Source organism: Acanthochromis polyacanthus, chromosome 4 (genome assembly GCF_021347895.1).
Source record: "Acanthochromis polyacanthus isolate Apoly-LR-REF ecotype Palm Island chromosome 4, KAUST_Apoly_ChrSc, whole genome shotgun sequence".
NCBI classification, from domain to species: Eukaryota; Metazoa; Chordata; class Actinopteri; family Pomacentridae; genus Acanthochromis; species Acanthochromis polyacanthus.
This window is the reverse complement of record NC_067116.1, coordinates 41120168-41142280: the sequence shown is the minus strand read 5'-3', so window position 1 is coordinate 41142280 and position 22113 is coordinate 41120168. Positions and strand designations below refer to the sequence as shown.

The following is a 22113-nucleotide window of genomic DNA, read 5'->3' as shown; positions in this document are numbered from 1 at the left end:
CCGTAGCAGGACATTAACCTCAGTGTGGATCACAGAGGGTGGATCCTTCCACGTGTTGCATTCACGGATGATGTCAGGACAGCTGCACTGAACAGAAAAATACACACAAACATGCAAAATGTACACACCAAATTTCCCTGCACACACACACACTGATTTCTCTCTGGTTGGTGTAACGACAGCACGAAACTGAGATATTAGAGAATCTTTTAAGCTACTGTGAACTGAAGCAGCAATTTAGAAGTCAAAAAAGAAAACTGAGTTACAGTTTGTTTTGTGGTATGTGCTTGTGGTCCCACGATAAAAACTCCCTGTTTTTATGTTTTTTTGCACGGTGGTTTTGGTTGTAAGAGTCCGTCATAATCTTTTTTTGAAGGCCTGAGGCTTGCTTGCTCGCTTGTGTTTCTGTATCTTATTTTTGTTGTTGTGCAGAATTAAACTGCAAATGCCTCTCCTTTTAGCCTGAACTGACAGCTTCCACTGTACAGCCACAGAGATGCCAGGACTTTCAGCAGCTGTACTGTTGTTTCAGGCTTCAGTCTCCGGCGCTGCAGTTCCTCATGGTTTGCTCTTGTCTGACCTTTAGCGAGTTGAGAAAAATGTTCTCACCCCGTCTCCTTTTGTGTTGCTCTTGTTTGTCTTGTGAGCAGAACCTCCACATCCACAGTGCCGTCTAACATAAAACCGAGTTGAGAAGTCGCAAAAAGTGCAAATTTCAGTGTATAAATAGCTTTATAATCGTGGAAAAACCATGTGTTGCGTTTGTGAAATGTCACTAAAATCATGTGCAGTGATTTCTGTGGGGACACCTGCAGAATTCCCACTGGAATAATGTGTCCCTGACATTTAAAGACATTAGTCATAACCTAATGTCGCAATGCTCTATTTTACCGTTCTGCTCAATGCATCTTGACATTAACAATGTTTTCCACCAGGTTTCTTTAGTGATTAACCTCAACTGAAAAGTGTTTGTTGTGTAATGAATAGTAACGGTTGACCTCTGGCTGTAAAAATAGTCGCCCCCTTTAAAGGCGGAGAAGAACTTGTCCAATTATCGTGGGCATAATCAAGTCTGGAGAGGCGCTTTTCGTGCCAGACTTCGAGAGCAATGTCGTGGAATTCCAAACCCCAGGGGCCAAAACAAACACGCCTCTCAGCCGTTTGTGAAGCCAAACTAAGTCAATAAAGTTTACAATAGGTGATTAAAGGGGAGGGTCTGTAGCTATTATTTGTGAGAATGGGAAATGTAGGGCTGGATTTCTCAAGAGAAAGTTTTGCAGAGATCATCTTAAAGAGCAGCTGGAGCATTTTTAGTAAAATTATGTTTAAATTGTTGAATTTAAATGATGTTTTACACCAGTTTCAATGTGCGAGGTTACATCTGTGGTCCAACAAGAAGCTGATGAGTTGTTTGAGACTCTATGAACGAGGTTGAACCCACTGCAGCTGTGTTCTGGCTGCAGCACAGTGGTGAACTTGGTGGGCCATAGCATGCGTGAAATGCCTGTTAAAGTTGGCATGCCTTTGCCAGGTGTTGCTGCATCTACAGTATGTCGCTGTGTGTCACAGTTCTTGTTTTTTACAGCGCCGTATTTTGGCCTATAGGTAGCTTATATAAGCCTGGGTGTTAAATGGCTGCTAACGATTACACGCTTCAAACAGGTGTTGTGCAGGACGGAGCGCTTTGCGACAGCTGTAAACAGCCATCAGGGATTAGGTCAGCGTAATGTAATGGGCTCCTACGCAGCCGGGGATTTAGCTGTGTGTATGTGTGTGTGTGCACACATGTGTTTTAGGCAAACAGAAAAGCAGTCCAGCTTGAAACTGCAGGCCTTAACATGTCCTTCTATCAGCAGGATGGGGGGGATTTACAGGAGGGGACCCCAGGAGAGCGTGCTGTGATTCTGGGTGCTTTCATCTTGGCCAGAAGTTTATGGTTGTCAGAACATTTCTAAAGTTGGACAGCTACAAGGGAACTTTATTAAAAACATTACATCTATGTAAAGCATTACATCAGGTTGTGAAGATCTTTTTCTGCAGACTCACTGCTTTGCTTCAAGATTCAATATTCATGCAGGGAGAGAGAGATCTATCATAGAATTGAAGGTTATAAATAACTTCATTAACAGATTTTTCATCATATGATGTCATGAAAATCTGGTAAACATTTGACATCCCTGGAGTTCGAGCTATTGTTTTCATTGCCACAAGTGGTTGCTTTAATTGCAATGTGTAAAATTGGGTTTTCTGTAATATTGTGCTCCTGTAAACACATTAGTCAGTGCTCAAATACTACTAATTTACTGACAATGGCAGCCTTTTTAAACACCCGAGCCTAATGTAATGCATCAAATGGGAATTTTGGGAATTCTAGTAACCCAAAAAAATGCCAGTTTGTAGTTTAATAGGATCCTAAATACCACAGTGTAAAAAAACAGCCACCCACAAAACATCAGTCAGCTGGAAAAACTCGTCTTGCTTTTGCTCTGCACCAACATTCACAACAGCAGTGCTTCCGAACACTTCAGTTACATTCTCTGAAGATTCTAAAATGGAGATTCAGTGAAGCTGAGCACCTAAGAAATGCACTGCAGTACAAAAAAACTGTTCGCAAACATAACAGGTTGACGGTTATTCCACCTGTGGAGCACACACCACAGTTATGGGGTTTATGACCCACAGTAAATTGTCTGAACATTTTCACCTCAGCCTGTAAAATAGATCCCCTCACATTCGTATAGGTTAATGGTTAATCGCTGACTTCCTTCTGGAGTAACCCTTGAGATGCCGAATAGAAAGATGAGCACTTCTAAAGCTCTGTGGCAGCGATACATGCTGGGACCTGTTGCTGTCGTCTTGCCAACTTGTTTTTCTCTCTTCAGCTGTACCCGTGCATTGAAGAGTTGTCGAGCAGGCAGTCAGCACCCTGAGGTGTAATCATACATCACTGCTCAGTATGCAACAGCTGTCTGCAGCTGACCACTGTACATCCTTATAGCAGCAGCTGGGGGCATGTGCCTTGCTTATATGCCTTTTTTTCATCCTGGTTGACTTTTCCCACCAACACTTAGAGTTGGAGCCAGTATCAGTGTTAGCCTCTCACCCATTCAAGTGAATTTCATTGAGAAATGCCACTTTTTTTGCCTCCCCTGCTCCTACATTTTCTTCCTCGGTCTCATTGTGGAGGCGATGTGAAGTTCCCCCTTCTCTGCTCTCCCTGGTAACTGCTTACTTGTGGTGTTCCCAGGCTTGGGCTGATGGCACGGCTCCCAGATCAAGGCTGGGAGACAGAGGGGTTTCTCAGGAGACAGAACACAAATACAGGGATCCAAATAACTTAATCACCCAACGGGGCTATTAGGCCCAGGATCTTAGGGACGTACCCTGGAGAGGGTGTTTGTGTTTGGTCAAGGGCAGTAGAGGAGTAGCTGGAGACTGGATGCACAATGAAGGTGTTTGGGTAAGCACTCCCATGGGTTGCATTAATTTGCGAGAGGTCATGTTAAGATATGCAGTATTTGGGTTTGCGTGCAGGACTTTGATTTCGGTGACGTCAAGTGGAAATAATTCCTCTGTTTGTGCTTTAAACTCCTATTTATTTATTCATTAATTGGTTTAATTTTATGTACATATTTTACTTATTAGCAAGAAAACCTCACATAAATAAATGAAGCAAATATAAACAGAGAAATGTGGGATATCATCTATTTATTTACAGATTAACTTGAGTGTGTAAGGCTATAATTATAGCAATTAGGTCTGACGATGGCTGTACTTGCTTTTTTTACATTCAGAGCTATAACATACATAGTTCCCCTTCTGTTTATGTGTTTCCGATGTGAGCCCATTTGTCAAAGAGTGACACTCCGTAAACACATCCTTCCTCACATATAGACCAGACATTGCCAGCGGCCCCTTGACCTCCTGGAGGATGTCTGTGTAAACATTTTCACGCAGAAGCTTGATCGCCTGCACTTAAGAGCTCTTTGGGGTGATGTTAAAGCTCTGATTTGTTGCAGAGGTGACATTAACCCCATGAGACATCTTGAACATGTCTGTTTATTATTCTATCACTGTAGTAAACTACAGCACCAGCAGCCGAGGCGCTCCGCAGGTGAGAATAACACCATTGGCTTTTATGTCGGGTTCCTCTTCCTCTCTTCCATTTACTTTCTCACTATGTCATCTGTCTTTTTTTATTAGTTGTTTCTTTTGCCATTTTAGATCTGTGTTTTCTCAAGTTTCTCGTTTTTAGTTCCTCTGTGGAGATCATAGACTGTATATAAAGATGGACGTAGCATCTGGCTCCAGAATTGAAGCCAACCCGGAAGTGTCAAAAACTTGCAATATCACGCCGTCCGCTAGGGTTGGCTCCAAAAAGCTTTTTCTCCATAGACCCCAATTCATTTTTGGAAAAAATAAAATTTGATAGACTGATTTTCTACAGCTCAGGATTTTTTCCCGTTAGTTTTCATGGTCAAAATGAGAGATCAGGTGGCCGATCTTAAAATAAATCAATACTGAATTTTAAATAAATCGTTAAAGTTGGCGGAGCCAGGGGGCGTGGCTATGCTTGATAGACAGCAACAGAAGCCTCTGCGGTAAAATGTGGGCGGGATAAGAGAGTCCTCAGCCAATCCTGCCCCGAGTTGCTCTCCGGTCCAGCCTGTTTGATGACGCTTTTTACGTCACTGGCTCCAAAAAATCCAAAACAGCGACCAGGAAGTAGCAAAATCCGGGCTTCATTTTCTCGTCGTTCAAACCAACGGGTGACGTCACGGTTAGTTTACGCTTGGTGGAGATACAACAGTAGGGTATTTCCTCTTATAATAAAACTAAAAAACTGACATTGTAGATTTACAGACACACAGCAGGAACTCGGTGCTGAAGAAGTCGGTACATCTTTCATTACTGAGATATAAATCTTAGCCACCGTAGCATGGAGAATACCAGTAAATAAGATAAGATAAACTTTATTAATCCTTCACCAGGGAAATTCACATATTACAGCAGCTGGATACAGATAAGGCAGAAAGAAGCACAAGAATTGCAAAAAGTACAACAAGGCAAAGAAATAAAGATGTAGTAATAAAAAGATCTCACAGAGACAATATACCAGGCATGATGAATCTACATATGGATATGTACATTATGACATTGTGAAATTTCCACATGGATAAGTACAGTTATGATATGGGCACATACACCGCAATGAATTTACATATATACAGGTATACATGTCTGAAGAAATGTGCTACCATTCTACAGAGAGGTCTTTTTCAGCTGCTTTTTGCTAGAAAGGTTGTGTTGCTTCTTTCTCTCTAAAATGCCACAGAGGTGTTCGATTGGTTTCACGTCAGCAGACCTACTTGGCCAGGCTGTAGTTTTCACTGGATTCTTTCTTTTGAAACTGTGTGATCTTGGCGGTGTGCTTTGATTTTTATCGTGCCAGATGATTCGTCTTCTGCCAAGCTTCTGGACAGTCTGAATCAACTTGTCAGTCAGCATTTTGCTGTTTCCACAGGTGTTCATAGTGACATCCATAAATGTTATCTCCCCAACACCTTTGGTACTCGTGCGGCCCCATAAAATCACACTTCCCCCCTCTGTGCTTCACTGTCAGGACTGTGCATTCACTGTGCTAGCCCAGGCAAGGTTTAAACAGACAAATTTATGTTGTGCTCATCTGACTGAAAATGTGCTCCCAGTATTCAGATTGCTTTAGTTTTAGTTTCAATTGAGTCTCAGTTTTGTACCAAAGAGCATGAAAGGTTTTTGATTTTGTTGGGCACCATCCATAGAGGTTGACATTAAGCACACATGATCTGAGCTGCGCCAGGAAATCGGATAAACATTGACAACCCTTGTGCCAAGTCTGAAGTGCCTGCCAGTCCATTTTTAGAGCTAGATTGTACAAGTTGTGTTTTAGGATGAAGAGCATTGAAGCTGTGATTAGTGCTATGGCTCGTTCTAAACCTTTTTGTTTCATCTTAGTTAGTTAGTCCCCCGATCTTCCTCTATCTTTTTCCATCTTTGGGAAGCCTCATGGTCAGACATTTAATTTCAGATAGACACATTTAAAAGTTTCAAAACTGAGAAAATTCTGGTGTCCACAAGTAAATTTCTAACCATGTTCATACAATTAGGTTAATCAGAAATCACAGGAGTGCTTGATTTTGTCTTGAGTGTCTACAGGTCTTCTGACTTGTGTGTCTGTGATCACAAGTGCGTTCACTTTTGTTCCATTGAGTTTCTACTTTGAGACCTGTATTTTTAATGTAGTCATTCCAAACTATTTCATTTTAAGTGCTCAGAAGAGGGAATACTCTTGGTGTGAAATTCGAAATATTGCAGTTATTGAGAAGTCATGCAGCTTTGAATCATTTGACATTTAAGTTATATTACACAGGGATTTACTCCCCTCTGCTGCATACTGTGAATCCAGAGCAATAAAGAATGGAAATTCACAGAGCAGATGTTAGAATAAAATGGCATTAAAGGTGGATGACTGTATGTGCCGTACTTATCTAAGATTAACTGTATAATGATGTTTTGCACACCAACATGTGCGTATCATTTTTCTCCCTCCTCGTTCCCGTGAAACTTTGTGGGTAGTTTTACTGACCAGGATTGCTCGAATGAAAAGCCATTTTTAAATTTAATGCCCTGAGAACCCTTGAGAACATAAATAAACATGATGTCACACTAGTGAGAGGAATGCGTGATCTGCAGCCCAACAGGTGGCATTTCATTGCGTTCACACAATAACTACCACTCTTTCCTGTTTGGATAGGTGTTGAGTGGGTGAAAGATAAAATACATGACTTAACATGAGCAATAACTTATGTCACATGTTATTCTTGTGTCTTTGTCACGTTCTCGCTCCAGTCAAAGTTGTCCCAGAGGCAGCAGCGCATGATAAAGAACCGCGAGTCGGCCTCCCTGTCCCGGAAAAAGAAGAAAGAGTATCTGCTCTCGCTGGAAGCTCGCCTGAAAGTGGCGCTGTGCGAGAATGAGGCGCTCAAGTGTGAGAATGGCAATCTCAAGAGACAGCTGGAGGGCCTGCTGAGTGAGGTGAGAGGCTACAATAGCTCCACACAGTATATGCTTCTGTGGAGGGTGCACAGTTGAAATGCTGCACGACTGAAAAAGAACAAATTCTGATTTTTTTTTCACAGCAAAATAAGCTATCAAACTGCTCATTCACATATGATTTATAGCTTTCTAGTTTCTACTATTATGTGTTTTGTTTTTCCTGCAGAATACATTTCTAAACACGACAGCACCCAAGAGGAGAGCGGTGTGCCTCATGGCGGTCTTGGTGTTCCTCGTGCTTAACGTCGGACCAACGAGGTAAGCAGTAATTAGATTTGGTGTCCAGTGGCTGAAATTCAATCAACACTGATGATGGCAGATACTGTAGCTCAAGATGCACAAAGATTGTTGCTAACTGTAGCACACTGTGACTGCATACGTGTTTCATTACTGCAGGAAAACAAATGGGAAGCCCCATGACTCATTGTGGGAATCGTGCCTCTCGTGTGAAACATTATGCAAAAAAGTTTATTGAAAACAGTGTAGAACATTTCCTATTGAAGCAATGTGTTCCTTTCTGTGCCACCAAAAAATTACTCTTGGGCACTGTAAAGTTCTGTGTAAAAGTACATTAAACTGCCAGCAGCTGGGATTTGTATATTTTATTTTAAATGACAAACTTTACATCCCATTAATTCATTATGCTCTCCCTTAAAAGCTTTAGGCGCAATCACTAGAGCACTATAATAAGTGGAATGCAGTCCAGTAATGCATGTCTTATCCTGAAACTGATCCACTTGGACAAGAAAGTGACGATTAGCAGTTCATCCATGCCACAGCTTTCTAATGTTGTTGCCAGAGCTTAGAGGACTTCATGACTAATGGGTGAATAAGACTCAAATCATTGCACTGCGTGGTGGTGAAAGTAAACATTTCTCCCTTGTGTCTATAAAGCTGAAACTCTCTGAAAGAAGTCAAAAGTATAAAACATTTGCATGTGGCAGCTTCTCTTACCTCTGCTTGTAATATTAACAATTGTGACAATTTCTGTTGAGTTACATAAAACTACACAGGGGAGGAAAAGAGGTTGATTCCACCCAGCAAGCAGATGGATGGATTGTGTAATTCCACAAACTCCAGCTCACACACCACATCCAACCATAACGACAGATTCTCTGTTCTCATTTTTTAAAAATGTTTGTTTTCTGCCGGGAATAACTTTCCCCCACAAGGATGCAAGCATCTACTTCTTGGATCTGATACGTTTTGTGTGCTGGAAATGTGCTTTTTTTCAGTTGTTCTCATAAGCTATAACTTGAAAAGTTTCTTGGGACACGTGAATGAATTTGCTTTTGTGTCTTTAGTGGTATTCACAGTAGCTGCAGTCTTTGTACCTGCGTCTGTGTGTTTTGTGTTCGGGCTCTCCTTTGGAATGTAAAATATGCCCGCTTTGAGGTCAGATCCCTTTGAAATGAAAATGCCACCCAGTTTAGTAATACCATTGGAAGCAACTGTGTGTGTTTTTGGTTGTGTGTGTGAGTGCTTTGAGTTGCACAGTCAAGATCAGAGTTCAGATTCAGCTTGTGGCTAAAAACCCCTCCTGTGCACGGGATGTGGCCCACATGGAATTCAGCAGTTATCTAAGTCTTGCAACAAGTTCTGCTTTTGAATTTGCTTACTTTAACCCAAGATGTTACTCCACCTGTCTTTTTTTCCCCCTTCCCTCACCTGTTTTCTGTTTCGTCAGTCTGTTTCAGGCTGGCCCGGGCTCCAAACTCGAGGTTGCGTCAATGCATCCCAGCGGCAGACATCTACTGGGTTTCTCCCCTGAGGCACAACCTGAGAGCGCCGAGCCCCTCGTCTTTAACAGCCGCTCTGAGATGGCCGACAGGTAAAGAGCAAAACACCCCTCAGAACACAGCACAGTGTTTACCCGCTGTGTTAGTCGACCAGGATGCACCTGTGCCTGCACTCGGTCTAAACCTGTGACGCTCATTACAGTCGGTGTAAACACGCAGCCAGCTGATTACCAGCTCTGTCCAAACGTCTGCCTTCTGAACGCCTCCAGGCCTCTGGCTAGTCGGCCGACCGTTTGCATTTTGAGTAACAAGGTGGGAAATTGGGGTCAGGCCTTGTTTGACATCAAGCTTCATGTTGTTAGTAACAGGTTATTTTTTCAAGGGTTTATATATTTTTCTTTCTTTTCTAAATGCTCTCGAGGCCCAGCGGTCACATTTGTAAATTGCTGCAATAACATTCCTGTTTGGGGCTTTACCTGAACCTGCATGTCACGAAGATGATGTTTTGGAAGGTGGTCGGAGCATCTGGTGTCTCCGCGGCATTGTCGGCCCGTGTTGCGTGTTAGATCTCTGTGTAGGGTATGTCAGACGTTAATGCAAGCCATTCATCTGGACTATCTGGTTTCACAGCAGCATTAAACCAGCGCAGGAAGGAAGGAACACATTAGCCTTTACGAAAGGGGCGACAGCAGCAAACGAGAGAAGGATGACGGGGGAGATATGCAACCTAATCTTGGGCTTCCACCGAACAGGAAGCTGTGTGTGCTGGAAGGTTAATATGGACCCCTCAGTTAGAGTTATGATGAGACCTCTGTGCTCTGACGTGTTGTCCAGTGGAACCTTTTCCAGGACGCCTAGAGTCGAGAACATGAGGTGTAGTCAGCGCGTTGGCTCACATCAGGGAGGCCCAGGGGAGGGATTACGCCGGTGGCTTTTCTTAACAAACCCCCAGACCGTGGACAGTCTACATCAGCACCTCGAGCAACGCAGTCATTCACTCTCAGGGAGGCACAACACCTGTGATTAAAGTCAGAGTGGCACACGAGGAGGAAAGTCATGCAATACTAGGTGCTGCTAATCAAGCCTGTATGTCAACCCCACCGTATGGATTCTGGGTTGTTGTTTTCATCTGTCATCGTCCGGGTGGGATTGCTCAGTTCTCTGTAGCATGTTTATGAGAATTATGAGCAGGATTTGAACTTCCGCCTTCAATGCAAGTCAGTGTTATCGTGCATACGTTCAGCGACCGAAGCTCTGCCGCTTCTGCACTATGTTGAGCAAACTTTCAACTCACTGGTGACCAACGGTTGTTTACTGTAATTGTTCCCGCACTGAAGCCGTGCTGATGTCTTTTTTTGGTGCTGTTTTGCTCGAAACCATTCTGGGTATTTCACCTTTAGCAGAGGGCAGGCGGCCGTGTTGGCTCTCCCTCTGCATTCAGAGCATATTGTCAACATGTGGGGAAATATTTTTAGCAGATTCCTATTTAAAATTCTTACACGGAATTCAGAGCGTCCTTAAAGCTTAGTAAAGTTAGCACTTTCTTCTTCGTGTAACAACCTCTGGGTGTGTTTTATTCTGTTTTAGCTCCGAGGACAAGGCTCTGATGGTGGTAAAGGATCCCATCTTTCTCAGATCACATCCCCGCTGCCAGCCTCCTGTTAACAGGACCAAGTGCATGGAGTAAGTCATGCATTTATTGAACGTACGGCTACTATACAACCAGTTTAGACCACATATCTAACAAAATCACTGTTGGCAGGTTGACCCAAGAGTTGAGGGGCTGGGTCCACCGCCACGAAGTGCAGCAGACCAAATCCAGGCGTATGAGTAACAGCAACCACAAAAACACCAGGACCATTCTGGTAAGTCACAGCAGCATGGTTTGGAAAACATATCAAATGGGCCAGTTTTATGACAGCCATTCTTGGCGATGCACAACCGAAACCTCTTTTGTCTTTAAAGTCTTACTCTCAGTTTAAAGGTTTGTTGGCAGTCCGAAGCCTCTCTTTCACCACTGTTTCACCTCCCCTCACACCTTCCCTTTTTCTGCCTCTCGTTTCTCTTTATTGGGCTGACTTTAATCCGGCAGCGCTGAGAAAGTAAACATAACACTTAGAGGGGAGCTGTAGGATTAGTGCCCCCTGCTCCTTTTTTCCATCATTTTTTTCAAAATCTGTCACAGCAAGTCCAGTCTACCAAGAGCTGGCCAGTGAGTATAAACCCATTCTTCATATTACTGTAAATAGAAAGCGAGAACGTGTTGATTTCTTACCTGTGTTGAGCCATTTTAGTCTTAAAACATCACACTAGGCAAACATGTGAAACACCAAATCGTTGTCATCTGATCTCGATACAGCTTTTTAATCGTACATCTGCTCATTTGAACCGTTCTACGTGTGAACACAACAGTTTAAGCCTTATGAGAGTAAATCAGTCCCCTCTCTTAATCACACACATGCTCTTGTGAGTCACCACCTGAGTCTTTTCCATGACAGCCTTCAAATTTCTGAACTAGATGTGATTTATTAGGAGAAAAACTTGGAGCTGGATTGTGTGTGTTTATCTCTTGAAATTCTGAAATGATGCTGGATTTTCATGTTTTCAACAAAGTCTATTGCCAGGAGTTTATCCAGCTCTCTGCAATGGTTACTTGGTGTGATTTTAAAGAGATCATAGCTAATTCTCTTTGTTGTTTTCTTTCCCAACAGAAAACAGAGAATAAAGAGGCAGACAGAGCCCAGATTGTGACGGTCCAATACACAGAAACTACTGAGGAAAAGTGAGTAAAAGCATGCTGCATTACATTTATGTCAAAATCACATAAGTAGAAAATTTTTCAAGATTTTTGTTTTCAGACACAGTTAAGTGTTGAGTTTAGGGTTTTGTTTTTGTTGCAACCTAATTACAGAAAGTGGCTGCAGATATAATAAACTTGTATATTTCGTTGCTTTAGTAGTATTTGACCAAAGCGTGTCTTTTAAATGAAGCTGTAAAGGAAAAAACTTTTGGCTTTTTCGGCTTTACAACGATCGATTTATGATGCATTGATTTTAAAGGGCGACCTTTGCACTGCTTTAGAGGTTTGGCAACCAGTAAGAACCTTTTCCACTGTGCAGTTTATATCAGACAGATGGAGTCAATAGCTTTTTTTGGCAGTTTTTTATTTTTATTTTTTGACTTGTAAGTCTGGATAAGAAATGCCCAGATCTTACAAGACATAAAAGAGAAATGCCCTTTTTGAAGTTAACCTCTGCAGGGTCCTGGGTTGACCAGAATGAAGAGAGAAAGTAAACCAAAAATCATTTTCAAGCAGGATTTTTTGTACTTAAATGTTGTTGTACAAACTGTGCAGTGTGTTGCAAAACTGAACTAAGAAACTTAACTGAGATGCAAATCAGTGTGACACTTTCATTCAGTGACTGATTAAATTGAATTATCTTTTTCTTGCTGCAGGGTTTGGTGTGTTTTATTTGTCAAATTATATGAATGGGATGTAAATCACAGACTTAAATTGATCATCTACATAAAAGTGGCCAAATGTAATACATATTACTCCATAAAACACTTGGTATTTGTCACCCGATCAGTGGGCTGCATTGAAGGAAATATTGCGTTGATTCCTGGTGTCTGTCCTCATTTTCCTGAATATTTCCCTGGACTTCTGCAGGAATCCTGGCAGTGAGCTGCAGGTTTACTACGCACCTCGGAACACCTACAGTGACTTCTTTGACGAGCTCAATCGTCGCGGCGACACTTTCTACGTCGTGTCTTTCCGTCGGGTGAGTTTTAACTTTCGGCTTAGAAGCGGCTGCTGGCTCACACATACAGTCTGATGCAGACGTTAAATTGATCACATAAACTAATAAAAATTAGAGGAGATTTCATTCACAGCTCAACACTAATAAAATCTAACTCCATTTTTATCTGTCATAAGATTTCGATTTGTCTAAAACTGGTCATAAAAAATGAGTAATCACTTACACTGCGAGCAACCTATGAATCATGATTTGTATGCAGTAAACCTCAACAAAGAATTTTCATGTGAGAGGAAAAGGGATCGGGGAGCAGATGAAAAGTACACACCCAAGGGTGTAACTGCTCATTTCTCGTCCAGTTTCTTCCGTTGGTAATCACCAACACCATGTTTTAAATTTTTATGTATGACCAAATGTTAATCTATTTCGCCTTAATTCATTTTTTCCACATTTGAGAACCTGAATGCGTTTTTCATTTTCTCTCTTGACACATTTAATCCTGAATATTTAGAAAGAGTTTGCTTAATAGGTAGCATTTAATATATATTGTACATTTTGTATTTTGTTTTTTTACTGTGGATGCTTTTTATTCTGTTGTAACTAAACAGTGGCAATAAAACACACAATAACTTCAAAGCATGTACCTGAAAAATGCTTAAGTTAGCCAGCAAACAGCTCTGTGAAGATGAATCATCTGTTGCTGTTTTCTGACATGTTGCTGTATGTTTCTAAACAAAAACACACGTGGCCAGTGTTCAGAAACGTATTTCGTATCACACTCTGGACCTCTAGATGTCAAGCTCCTAAACCCTCAGGATTACTCGGTGTGGTGGGAGTTTTGAAGCTTGTGGTGAAAGGTTGAGACCTCTTGGGGACCAAGCAAGTCACAGAGGTTTGGTTTTGGGTTGTCATGGAGATGGCAGGGACAACGGTAACTATGGTGTTCCCAAGTTAAAGGCCTCTGCAGGTCAAGTAGCTGTTCTTTAGTTTGAATTAGCTATGTGATGCATGGCCAGTGAGGGTGTTAAAGTTCCTTAAAAAGTAGTAAAATTAATAACAAAAGGTTTATAAAAAAAGCATGACAAGAAAATGGCTTTATCTAATCATTTCTGGACTTTGATCTTCTTCAACTTTTGACAAAAAGGAGGGAAAATATGCCTTTATAATTATTTGACATCTGAATATTTTCACATGTGGATTTGGGGCAGTAACTAACAAAAGTTACTGAGAAACAAAAGTTTCTCAGTTAACTAAATTAACCTTTACTGATTAAAATACTGTAAAATTTCCATCAAAATATGTAAAAGAACAAGGTGTGGTCTTATTATTTACCATTTTGTCTACCTAACAGTCGAAATGAAAGTAATTTCCTTGACTTATCATAGATACTGAGTCATTTTTTGCTTTGGTAATTTTTCAGTGAGGTCTTTCAGCTCTATAAAGATGTAATAATTGTCTCTTTAAATTGTGGTTTTCTTACATTTTTAAGGTGTGCTTTATTTTATTTGAATTAATGCGTAGGAAACTGTTTGAAAATCCAAATATCCACTCCTCAAACTATCATTAAACCTTCCTCTACACAGCGATTCAAACATTTACAAGCTTCCAAGCTTTCAGAATTAGATTTTTACAGTGATTAACCTTTCGAGAACATGATTTTTACACATTCTTATCCTGCAGGGGTAATACAAAAGATTAATGTGTGTTAATTAATGTATTATTTTGACAACTCAACATATTAATATTTGTGTTTGCTTAATTGGGTCAGTATAACAAAAAGAAGCAGTGATCGGTAACAGACAGAGTGTAGATTACGTGTCTGTTATTCGTTGTGACCCTTTTAATTCTCACAGACCGTTATTAGCTTTTCTCAGTCAGTTTATTTGCCTGTATTTTGTTTCCTGGGTTTCAGGGTGCGTGTGTGTGTCTACAACAGCATGTGTGCTGTTGTTCTTTTGTTCCAGTCGGTATGATGTTATAACAAGACTGCCAAAGCTCTGGATTAAATTTGGAATTTGTTTGTATTTTAAAGCCAATCACCACCAATTTTGACTTTTGTCCCCGTAGGCAAAAATACTTTTCATCATGGCCTGTTTCTGCCCTCTCCAGCAGCTGAGCTCACTCTCTGAACAGTATGCTGCACACTCAGAAACGGTCATGTTTAGGTCAAGGTTAGTTTAGGCCCCTCCACAGATTCATCAACACCTGTGTCTTGGCTGAGGTGTGAAATGAGGTGAGGCGATGGAAAAAACAACCCTCAGCGAGAAAAAAACACGGGACTGTTTCACCGCCTACCGTCATTTTTCTTCTTGCTTCATTTCTCGTGTTGTTTTAGCACCTATGGGCTGCTTTCACTGCGTCCAATAAGTGAAATCCACCTGTAGTCATGGCGGCAGCAGTTACGTCAACTTGACAAGCTCGCCGGTCTCGTGATGATGAGCAGCGTTGTGGTTTCCTCTCTTCCTTCCACCCTCCGATCGCAGCCACCCTCTCATTTTTAGCATTTAATTCCACCTTTGGAGGCCTGCACATTATCCTTAATACCTCACAGTGCCATGAGCATAAACCAGACCCTTAATTCAAAATGAAAGACTGCGAATGGAGACACGTGGATCACATATTTGTGTCATTTTAATACAAATTACTACACAATATGAAGAACATTCCTATTTACCATGACGACAAAAAAACCCTTTCATTTCGGTGTAATTTTTCCTCCGAACTTCGGTCTATGCTTCCGTCTGTCGTCACCTTGACACCCCTCATTTTTCATCTCGCTCAGGGTGAGTTTTGGGAGCAAAGTTTGATGGAGTTAACCTGCTTTCAGTGGGTCTCCTGGTAGTTGGTAAGCCACAGAATGCTCCAGTTGTAATGATGATGGAGACCGGGTCATGGGCAATTTCTCTGCTCAACGCTTGTAGCATAATATCTTCAGTGACTCTGGAGGGAGCTTATCGAAATTTGATTAATTAGCCCCGAGGAATTAGAACTAAAAGTCAAGAGATCTCAGCCTGCACTGCTTTGATTTTTAGTTTTTGTTATTTTTCTGTGAGTTTGATCACAAGTTTGCTTCCATTATTATGTGAAGATACATTTTCTTGCCTTTGAAAACTGATTCGGTTACATATTTTGACAATTTCACTGGTTGTGGTGGTTGAGCTTATTGAATTAGTTTTGCTTGTCACTTTTCCAGATTCTTTAGTTTTAATTTAATGTAGAAATTCATTCACAGCTCAACATTGGCATTAATCCGAATCACATGTGTTCATGCGTTCTCCTCCACTGCAGGACTCAATGGGATACACTAAAGCTATCTGCACACTTGTAAGAGCTGAAACACTTTTGTGGTCATTTCTGCTGCTCTAATTATCCTAAAAAAATGGCCAACAGTAAAAGTATTGGTAAAAATAGTCGTGAAAAGTGCTAAACATGAAAAAATGCTTGCCAAGAACTACTGCTTTATGCTGCCACCTGTATGCATAAAGCTACAAGAGGAAATGTTGTGCTGTCTGAATTAGGAAATCTGTGAGCATTCTTCTTCTTTAAAGCAGTTAAGAACATGCATTTTTGTGGTGCTTTTTCCCGCCTGCTTTCCAAAATGACCACAACATCATCGATCTGCTGCCGAAGCCGGTGATGCAAGTCCCTCCAGATATAAACGAAGCTCCGAGCCTTGATCGACAAACACACACATGCAGCCGACCGTTTTATTTTCCTCACGGTGATTTGTGTTTTCCCCTTGATGACCCTCTCCGCTTTTGTTCTCAGGATCATCTCCTACTTCCTGCCACCAACCACAATAAAGGAAGGCGACCCAAGATGTCTGTGGTCTTGCCAGCCATGAACATAAATGGTAAGCGCTGCACCACAGACACAACAGTTGGGGGAGTTTGGTCAGTCAACACGATGTAACGGATGAAAGGCAAAGCTGGGAGCAGATTGAGAAACACGTCTCCCTGCAAGAATGCATTACTTATGGCCAGAGAAACTTGTAAGACCAAAATAGAAAGCTTTTTAAGCCTATTAAGGTGATGCTGATCCTTTTTTTTCTTCCTTGCTGGTGTTTGTTTTTGAAGTCTACATCTTTGCAAGTAAGAGTCGGGTTCCTGTTCACCTTAAATTAGAGTTGCTTTTTATATTTTATTTGCCTGAAAGGTATCTGGTATTTAGGACTGGGTTTCTGCTCTGTGTAGTCTGTTTTGTCTTCCAGCTTCTGATAATGCTTGCAGCTACTTGTAGCAACCGATAATGACTCAACCACACAGACACACACACAAAAAAAGCAGTTTTCATTTGCTTTTTTACCCTTATTTTTTATTTTTCCTACAATTTATAAGATCTTGGGTTTAAAATAATGACGTTGAGGGTTAAGGGCCATTCATTTATTTGAAGTACTGCTATAAAAATATATTAAAGCATTTTAATTATTATACTAGAATATAATATTGTAAAGGAAAAACACTATTGCATGCCATTATGCAGACTTTAAAACCCAAAAAGGGCACAGCTTTGTCTTCATCACCGTATTTTCAGAAATACCAACTGGTGCTTTTATTTACTTCAACAGCAGAAGGTAACTGGCTTTTATTCAAAGCAGGCTTGTTTTGGATGTCTCTACTTCTGATTCTCTCTGTTTGATAAGTGTAATAACTCATATTTTGTTACGCAGCCTTGTTTTTATCTGCTCTGTCCGGTCAACGTTACCGCATTACACTGCAAATGCAAAGCCAACACTCCCTGTAACCATTTTAAATTTTATGCCCTCCAGCATGTCATTGGACAGAAACTCTACATTTCTTAACAGGGGCTTCTATTATGCAACATTTCCATTTGCATCCCACATGCAGCTACAGCTGGACAGGATTAAAGGATGACAAAGTAAAGTGGATCAGGAGCCACTATTGTATCAGTTTGAACTCTGTAAAACATGCCAGGTACATGTGAAACAACATTTAACAGTGGATTGTCAGAACTAGATAGATAAACATATTACATGGAAGAAAAATTAGGAAAAATAAGGTGCAAATCATGCTAGTAGAAGAACAAAGTTAAGGTTTAAATACAGATGCACATAATACGGCAAGCACCAAGAGTTTTTCCACCTATGTTTTTGTCACACAGCTTGTATTCGTTAATTTAAACCACATGACCAAGTTTTAAACTACTAGCAGCTTTTATTTGAGCAAATACAGTAGATTGCTTTAATTTTTGGCTTTACATCCATTTTCTATGCAACCATTTTTAACAACAAGGACAAGGAATGCATTTAGCACTGAGAATCCAGAAAACTAGCCAGGTAGTTCCATCCAAAGTTCCACTTTAAGTTGTGCCACCTACAGGCAGAGAAAGAAATAGTTTGCGACTTTGGAACATCTGCCACCTGTAGGCGAGGTAAATTTTGCAACTTTGATGTTTGCTTTTCAGTGTGTGTGAGGTTTTACGCTTCACTTTTCTGGTCAGTATTGGAAAAATATAGAATTTGAGTTTCAGTTCAGTGAAGCATGAGTTTGCAAGTAAGTTGTATGTCAGTAATTTAGCAACAAAGTGATCAGTGTAGAATTAGTCTTCAGCAAAGGAAGCCAGTAGTACATTACTTGGTCCGTGAACTAATTTGCAAATCTAGACACATTGGTTTCAGTACATCAGTCAGTCCATTTACTGCCAGTGTCCACTAATGGCTGCATGCTAGTGATGAAAAGTCAAATTAGTTTCAAGCAAAAATCAAGTCCATTTCACATTCTGGAGCGCTGACACAGCTCATCTAACGTTATTTACTTATGAAAGGTGTACTTGCTGTCCACAGCTTGTCATAGTGGGTGGCAGCCGCAGTGGGCTTGGTTGTGGGGGTTTGTTTTTATCAGTCCATTTGAGAAGCAGTCACCCATTTACTTGACCGCTCGCCCTCAAAAACAACCCCCCAGGAAGCGTTTTAACATCCACATACATGAGGCACGCCTCACTATCTGGACATTTGATCACAAAAGAATCTTCCACTGGTGCATTGGTTGCCAAATTCTTTTATTTTTTATGAATTATTAAAGTCTACACATGTTCCTGATTTCCATGAGCTCACCAAATTTTTCTGTATGGCCCTCAGATCTGTGGGATTATCAGTACAGTTTGTCAAATTCAGGTCATGGGAGGTTACAGTGGAGAGAAGGCGCCTGTTTCCAAAACCAGTATTATCAAGTGGCCTAACATTCACCAAGTCTGGATACAGTGAACCGAAAGAAATCAGGAGGGTTTATGTAGGGCGTGAGCAACTCGGAAAAAAGCCTGTTGTTGTTATTGGCGGTTCAACTGGCGTTTTATTCAGAAGTTATTCTTCCGTTATCTCCAAGTCTGTCTGTGGCAAAGCACCAGCAACTGATTTGATTAGTGTTTCAACCAACCCTGAGAGGAGTGAGTCAGTGGAATATGAGCCTCTTACTCAGCAGGGAAGATGTGGCCATTGAGAATTTTTTTTCTTTTCTGGGAGAGGGGTGTTGGATGAAGATTGATGAAGGTAAACATTGTTCTTGGTTGGCCTTGTCAGGGAGGAATGTTAAGGTCCGTGCTGGTCAGATGGCTCATTGAAATAGCAGTAAATAGTGAAATCCAAGACCTCCTTTTCAACTAATTGTTGAAATGACCAAACAAAGGTGGCATTCATGGAGAAACATCAGGTCTGCAAAGATTCTCATTTGCTCTTGAGGGAGAGGTCTTTCGATTTGCATCATCTGCCATGGATGCCTGCAGAGAGTTGCAAATTTAAAACACTGTCTTCGCTGTTTTCAGGCATGTTTGAATCAAATATGTGGTTTGGATCATGTGGTGTTCTTTAGAAAACAGAGCTAACACCAGTTTTATGTTAGGAGATACCACAATTGCTTCTTCTGGTGGTTCCTTATTGGCCTGACAGTGCTAAAAACCAAACCAACGGAGGCTGATATAGCAAAAGATAGTGATGACTCTCTCTTTCTACCTCCTTCTTTTCACATTTAAAGCTCCATGTGACACACAGATGACAGCTTTCAAGTAGCATTTTAGATTAATGGTGTCTCTGTTTGAAACCTTGAAGTGATTAAGTGCAAATGTACATATCGAATTGGGTGACGGCTTCAAATAAAAAAAGGAGAAACGCCGTCCTCTTTTCTGGAGCACGATTGCTCCACAGTGGAAGATAATTCTTTCCAGCTCATAGTTGCTGCTCTCCTTCAGGAATGCCTTCCTTCTCCAGTCACTAAATGGTTTTCATCTGGAGGACGTGGATAGGCTCTGCTAATCTGGAGTGATCGTTTGGTCTGTCTCGGTCAATAACCAAACGTGGACCGGAGAGACCGGAGAAACAGATGATGTGAGCCGTCATCTGTTTCTGTCTCGCTGCGTGTCCACGGTTCAGGGGTTCTGTTAAAGTTACTTGACTCTGACCTGGTTGATTTGCTCTGAAAACTGGCCTCGGCGGTGTCTCCTTATAAGGGGCTGAAGGGTGTGTTTATTTAATGATCGCCGGAGTTTGAAAGTAGCTCAATCAAGTGGAAGCGACGTGTTTGGGGGAGAGGAATATTTCGGGGATGACATCACTTACAGGTGGATCGACCGTGCGAGACGCTGCGGTCTATTTTTACTTCTCTTGAGATTGCACATGTATGCTGTAGCTAACAGGCAGCTTTCACCGGACGGTTCAAGGTAGAGCTCAACTCCACAGACGGGCTTCGGAGGACAGATTTTCCTACTTCTTTAATCTAAACAGAACATCCCCACCAGTGCTCTGGAAAAGAGTGCACTCTTAGCAAACCACATGTTTAACCCTTGCTGGTCATGCACAGTAAACTTTCAACTGTGCAGTAAACCCAATAATCTTTGCTTTATGAGGGCTCAAGCACATCATTCTTTCTATGTATAAACCGTATTTACTCTTATTTAATAGCAACTTTGTACTTTTATTGTAAATACCAGCAGCTTGTATACCTTTTTTCTTTCTCCAGCACAATTTGTATGTTGGTTTCCTCTTTTTTTTTTTTTTTTTTTTTTTTTTTTTACTGTAACGTGTGAACGACTGGATAGCTTGAATTCCCCCAAAGGGATGAAAAGCTATCTATCAATCTATCTCATACTTCAGCTTCAGTTACATGGCTCAGCAGCTGAATCACAACAACTGTGGAATCCGTGGTTCTCAGAGGATGAACCCTACTAACCTGGAATGTCCCCCTAACACCATAATGACAGTTAAATTTATGGTTGATTTGCAGTAAAAAGTACTTTTCAGGTTCGTATTCCCTCGAGCTGCGTTGTCATAACCTTAAGTGTCATTATCTAGCATCTCTGCAGATTTTTTTCCTTTTAGTTGGCTGCAAGATTGTTTTTACTAATTCTATAATTACCGTTTCTTGGTTACTCAGCCTTTGGCTTGTGCATTCTCTTGGAGCGTACCCCACCATTTAGATAGCATGATCAGTTGGGATGCAGTAAAGACTGTCTGTGCTACCTTGTTTGACAGTAATCTGTGTTTTCCAGTTATTTCTGACCATTTCAGAAAGAAAAATGGCCATTTTGCTAAAGTAAATCAAACCTCAATTTACAAAATTGTCAGGGTTCACCTAAAACCTGTTTGGAAGGTGCCAAAATTCTCCAATTCAGAAAAAAATGTTCCACTGTCTAAAGTCTTCTAGTTTTGTAGATAAAAGACAGACTTTACTTGATTAGACTGAGCTGGATTTATGGGTTATGTGACCCAAATCATGTTTTCCAATTTTCTGATTACACTAGCGGATGAATTCCTTCCTTTCTGATGTACAGAGGAAAAAAAAGAGTTTGTTCCAGTGCGGCGGCCACCATCCTCCTGCGATTCGCTCTCAGGTTTCCTCAGATGCACTGCTGCCAGGCATTGTTCGTTTTATCAGCGTGCACCAGCTCACTGTGTCGCTGAAACTCTCTGGAACATTTCCAGATGGCACCAGTAAAAGGGAGAATAAGACCACGCAGGGCGGGACGGTGGATTTGGCAGCGTCTTCAAAGAGTTGCTGTTTGAAGCCTGTGTGTTTGTGTGTTTCCTCTTCCACTGTTCAGGCCTCTCAAGCAGTTGGCTAAATACAAGTTAGACAGTTTGGTAATTTGGTGAAAGATGGATATAAACAGAGTGGGATATTAAATGTGAGTCCTCACTTTGGAAAAAGCTGCAGATTACAGCCCACACACTGCAGGGTAATTACTGTGAACTTAGAAAATGATTATGGGGTGCAATAATTTAATTTCAAGTCTAACTGCACAACTAATGACATTCCTATTTACTCCAGCTGCAATTCATGTTTATAGTAGTGCTAGTTAACAAATACTAATGTGGTGAACACAGTGAATACACTTGTTTAGCATCAGCGTGTTGGCATTGTTTTTAGCATTTAGCTCAAAGTACATCTGTGCCTTGAAGAGATATGAAATCAACTCTTGGTGAACAGGAACTGTCATGGCCAAAACTGATAATTTAGGTTAAATGATGAAACATTGTTGAGCTGTAGCCTAAGAGGAGAACTGTAATGCTTAAT

At 41.1% G+C, this 22113-nt stretch overlaps 1 protein-coding gene across 1 annotated transcript in view; it reads left to right on the top strand.

Annotated features, from left to right (window-relative positions):
- The window catches only part of atf6 (activating transcription factor 6), a 35151-nt gene that overhangs the window by 9119 nt on the left and 3919 nt on the right, over nucleotides 1-22113 (top strand). Inside the window, exons 8-15 of the mRNA XM_022203808.2 lie at nucleotides 6889-7074; nucleotides 7262-7353; nucleotides 8783-8926; nucleotides 10422-10517; nucleotides 10597-10699; nucleotides 11546-11616; nucleotides 12505-12616; nucleotides 16361-16445. Of these exons, the coding sequence (XP_022059500.2) occupies nucleotides 6889-7074; nucleotides 7262-7353; nucleotides 8783-8926; nucleotides 10422-10517; nucleotides 10597-10699; nucleotides 11546-11616; nucleotides 12505-12616; nucleotides 16361-16445 (889 nt within the window). The remainder of the gene's footprint in view (nucleotides 1-6888; nucleotides 7075-7261; nucleotides 7354-8782; nucleotides 8927-10421; nucleotides 10518-10596; nucleotides 10700-11545; nucleotides 11617-12504; nucleotides 12617-16360; nucleotides 16446-22113) is intronic.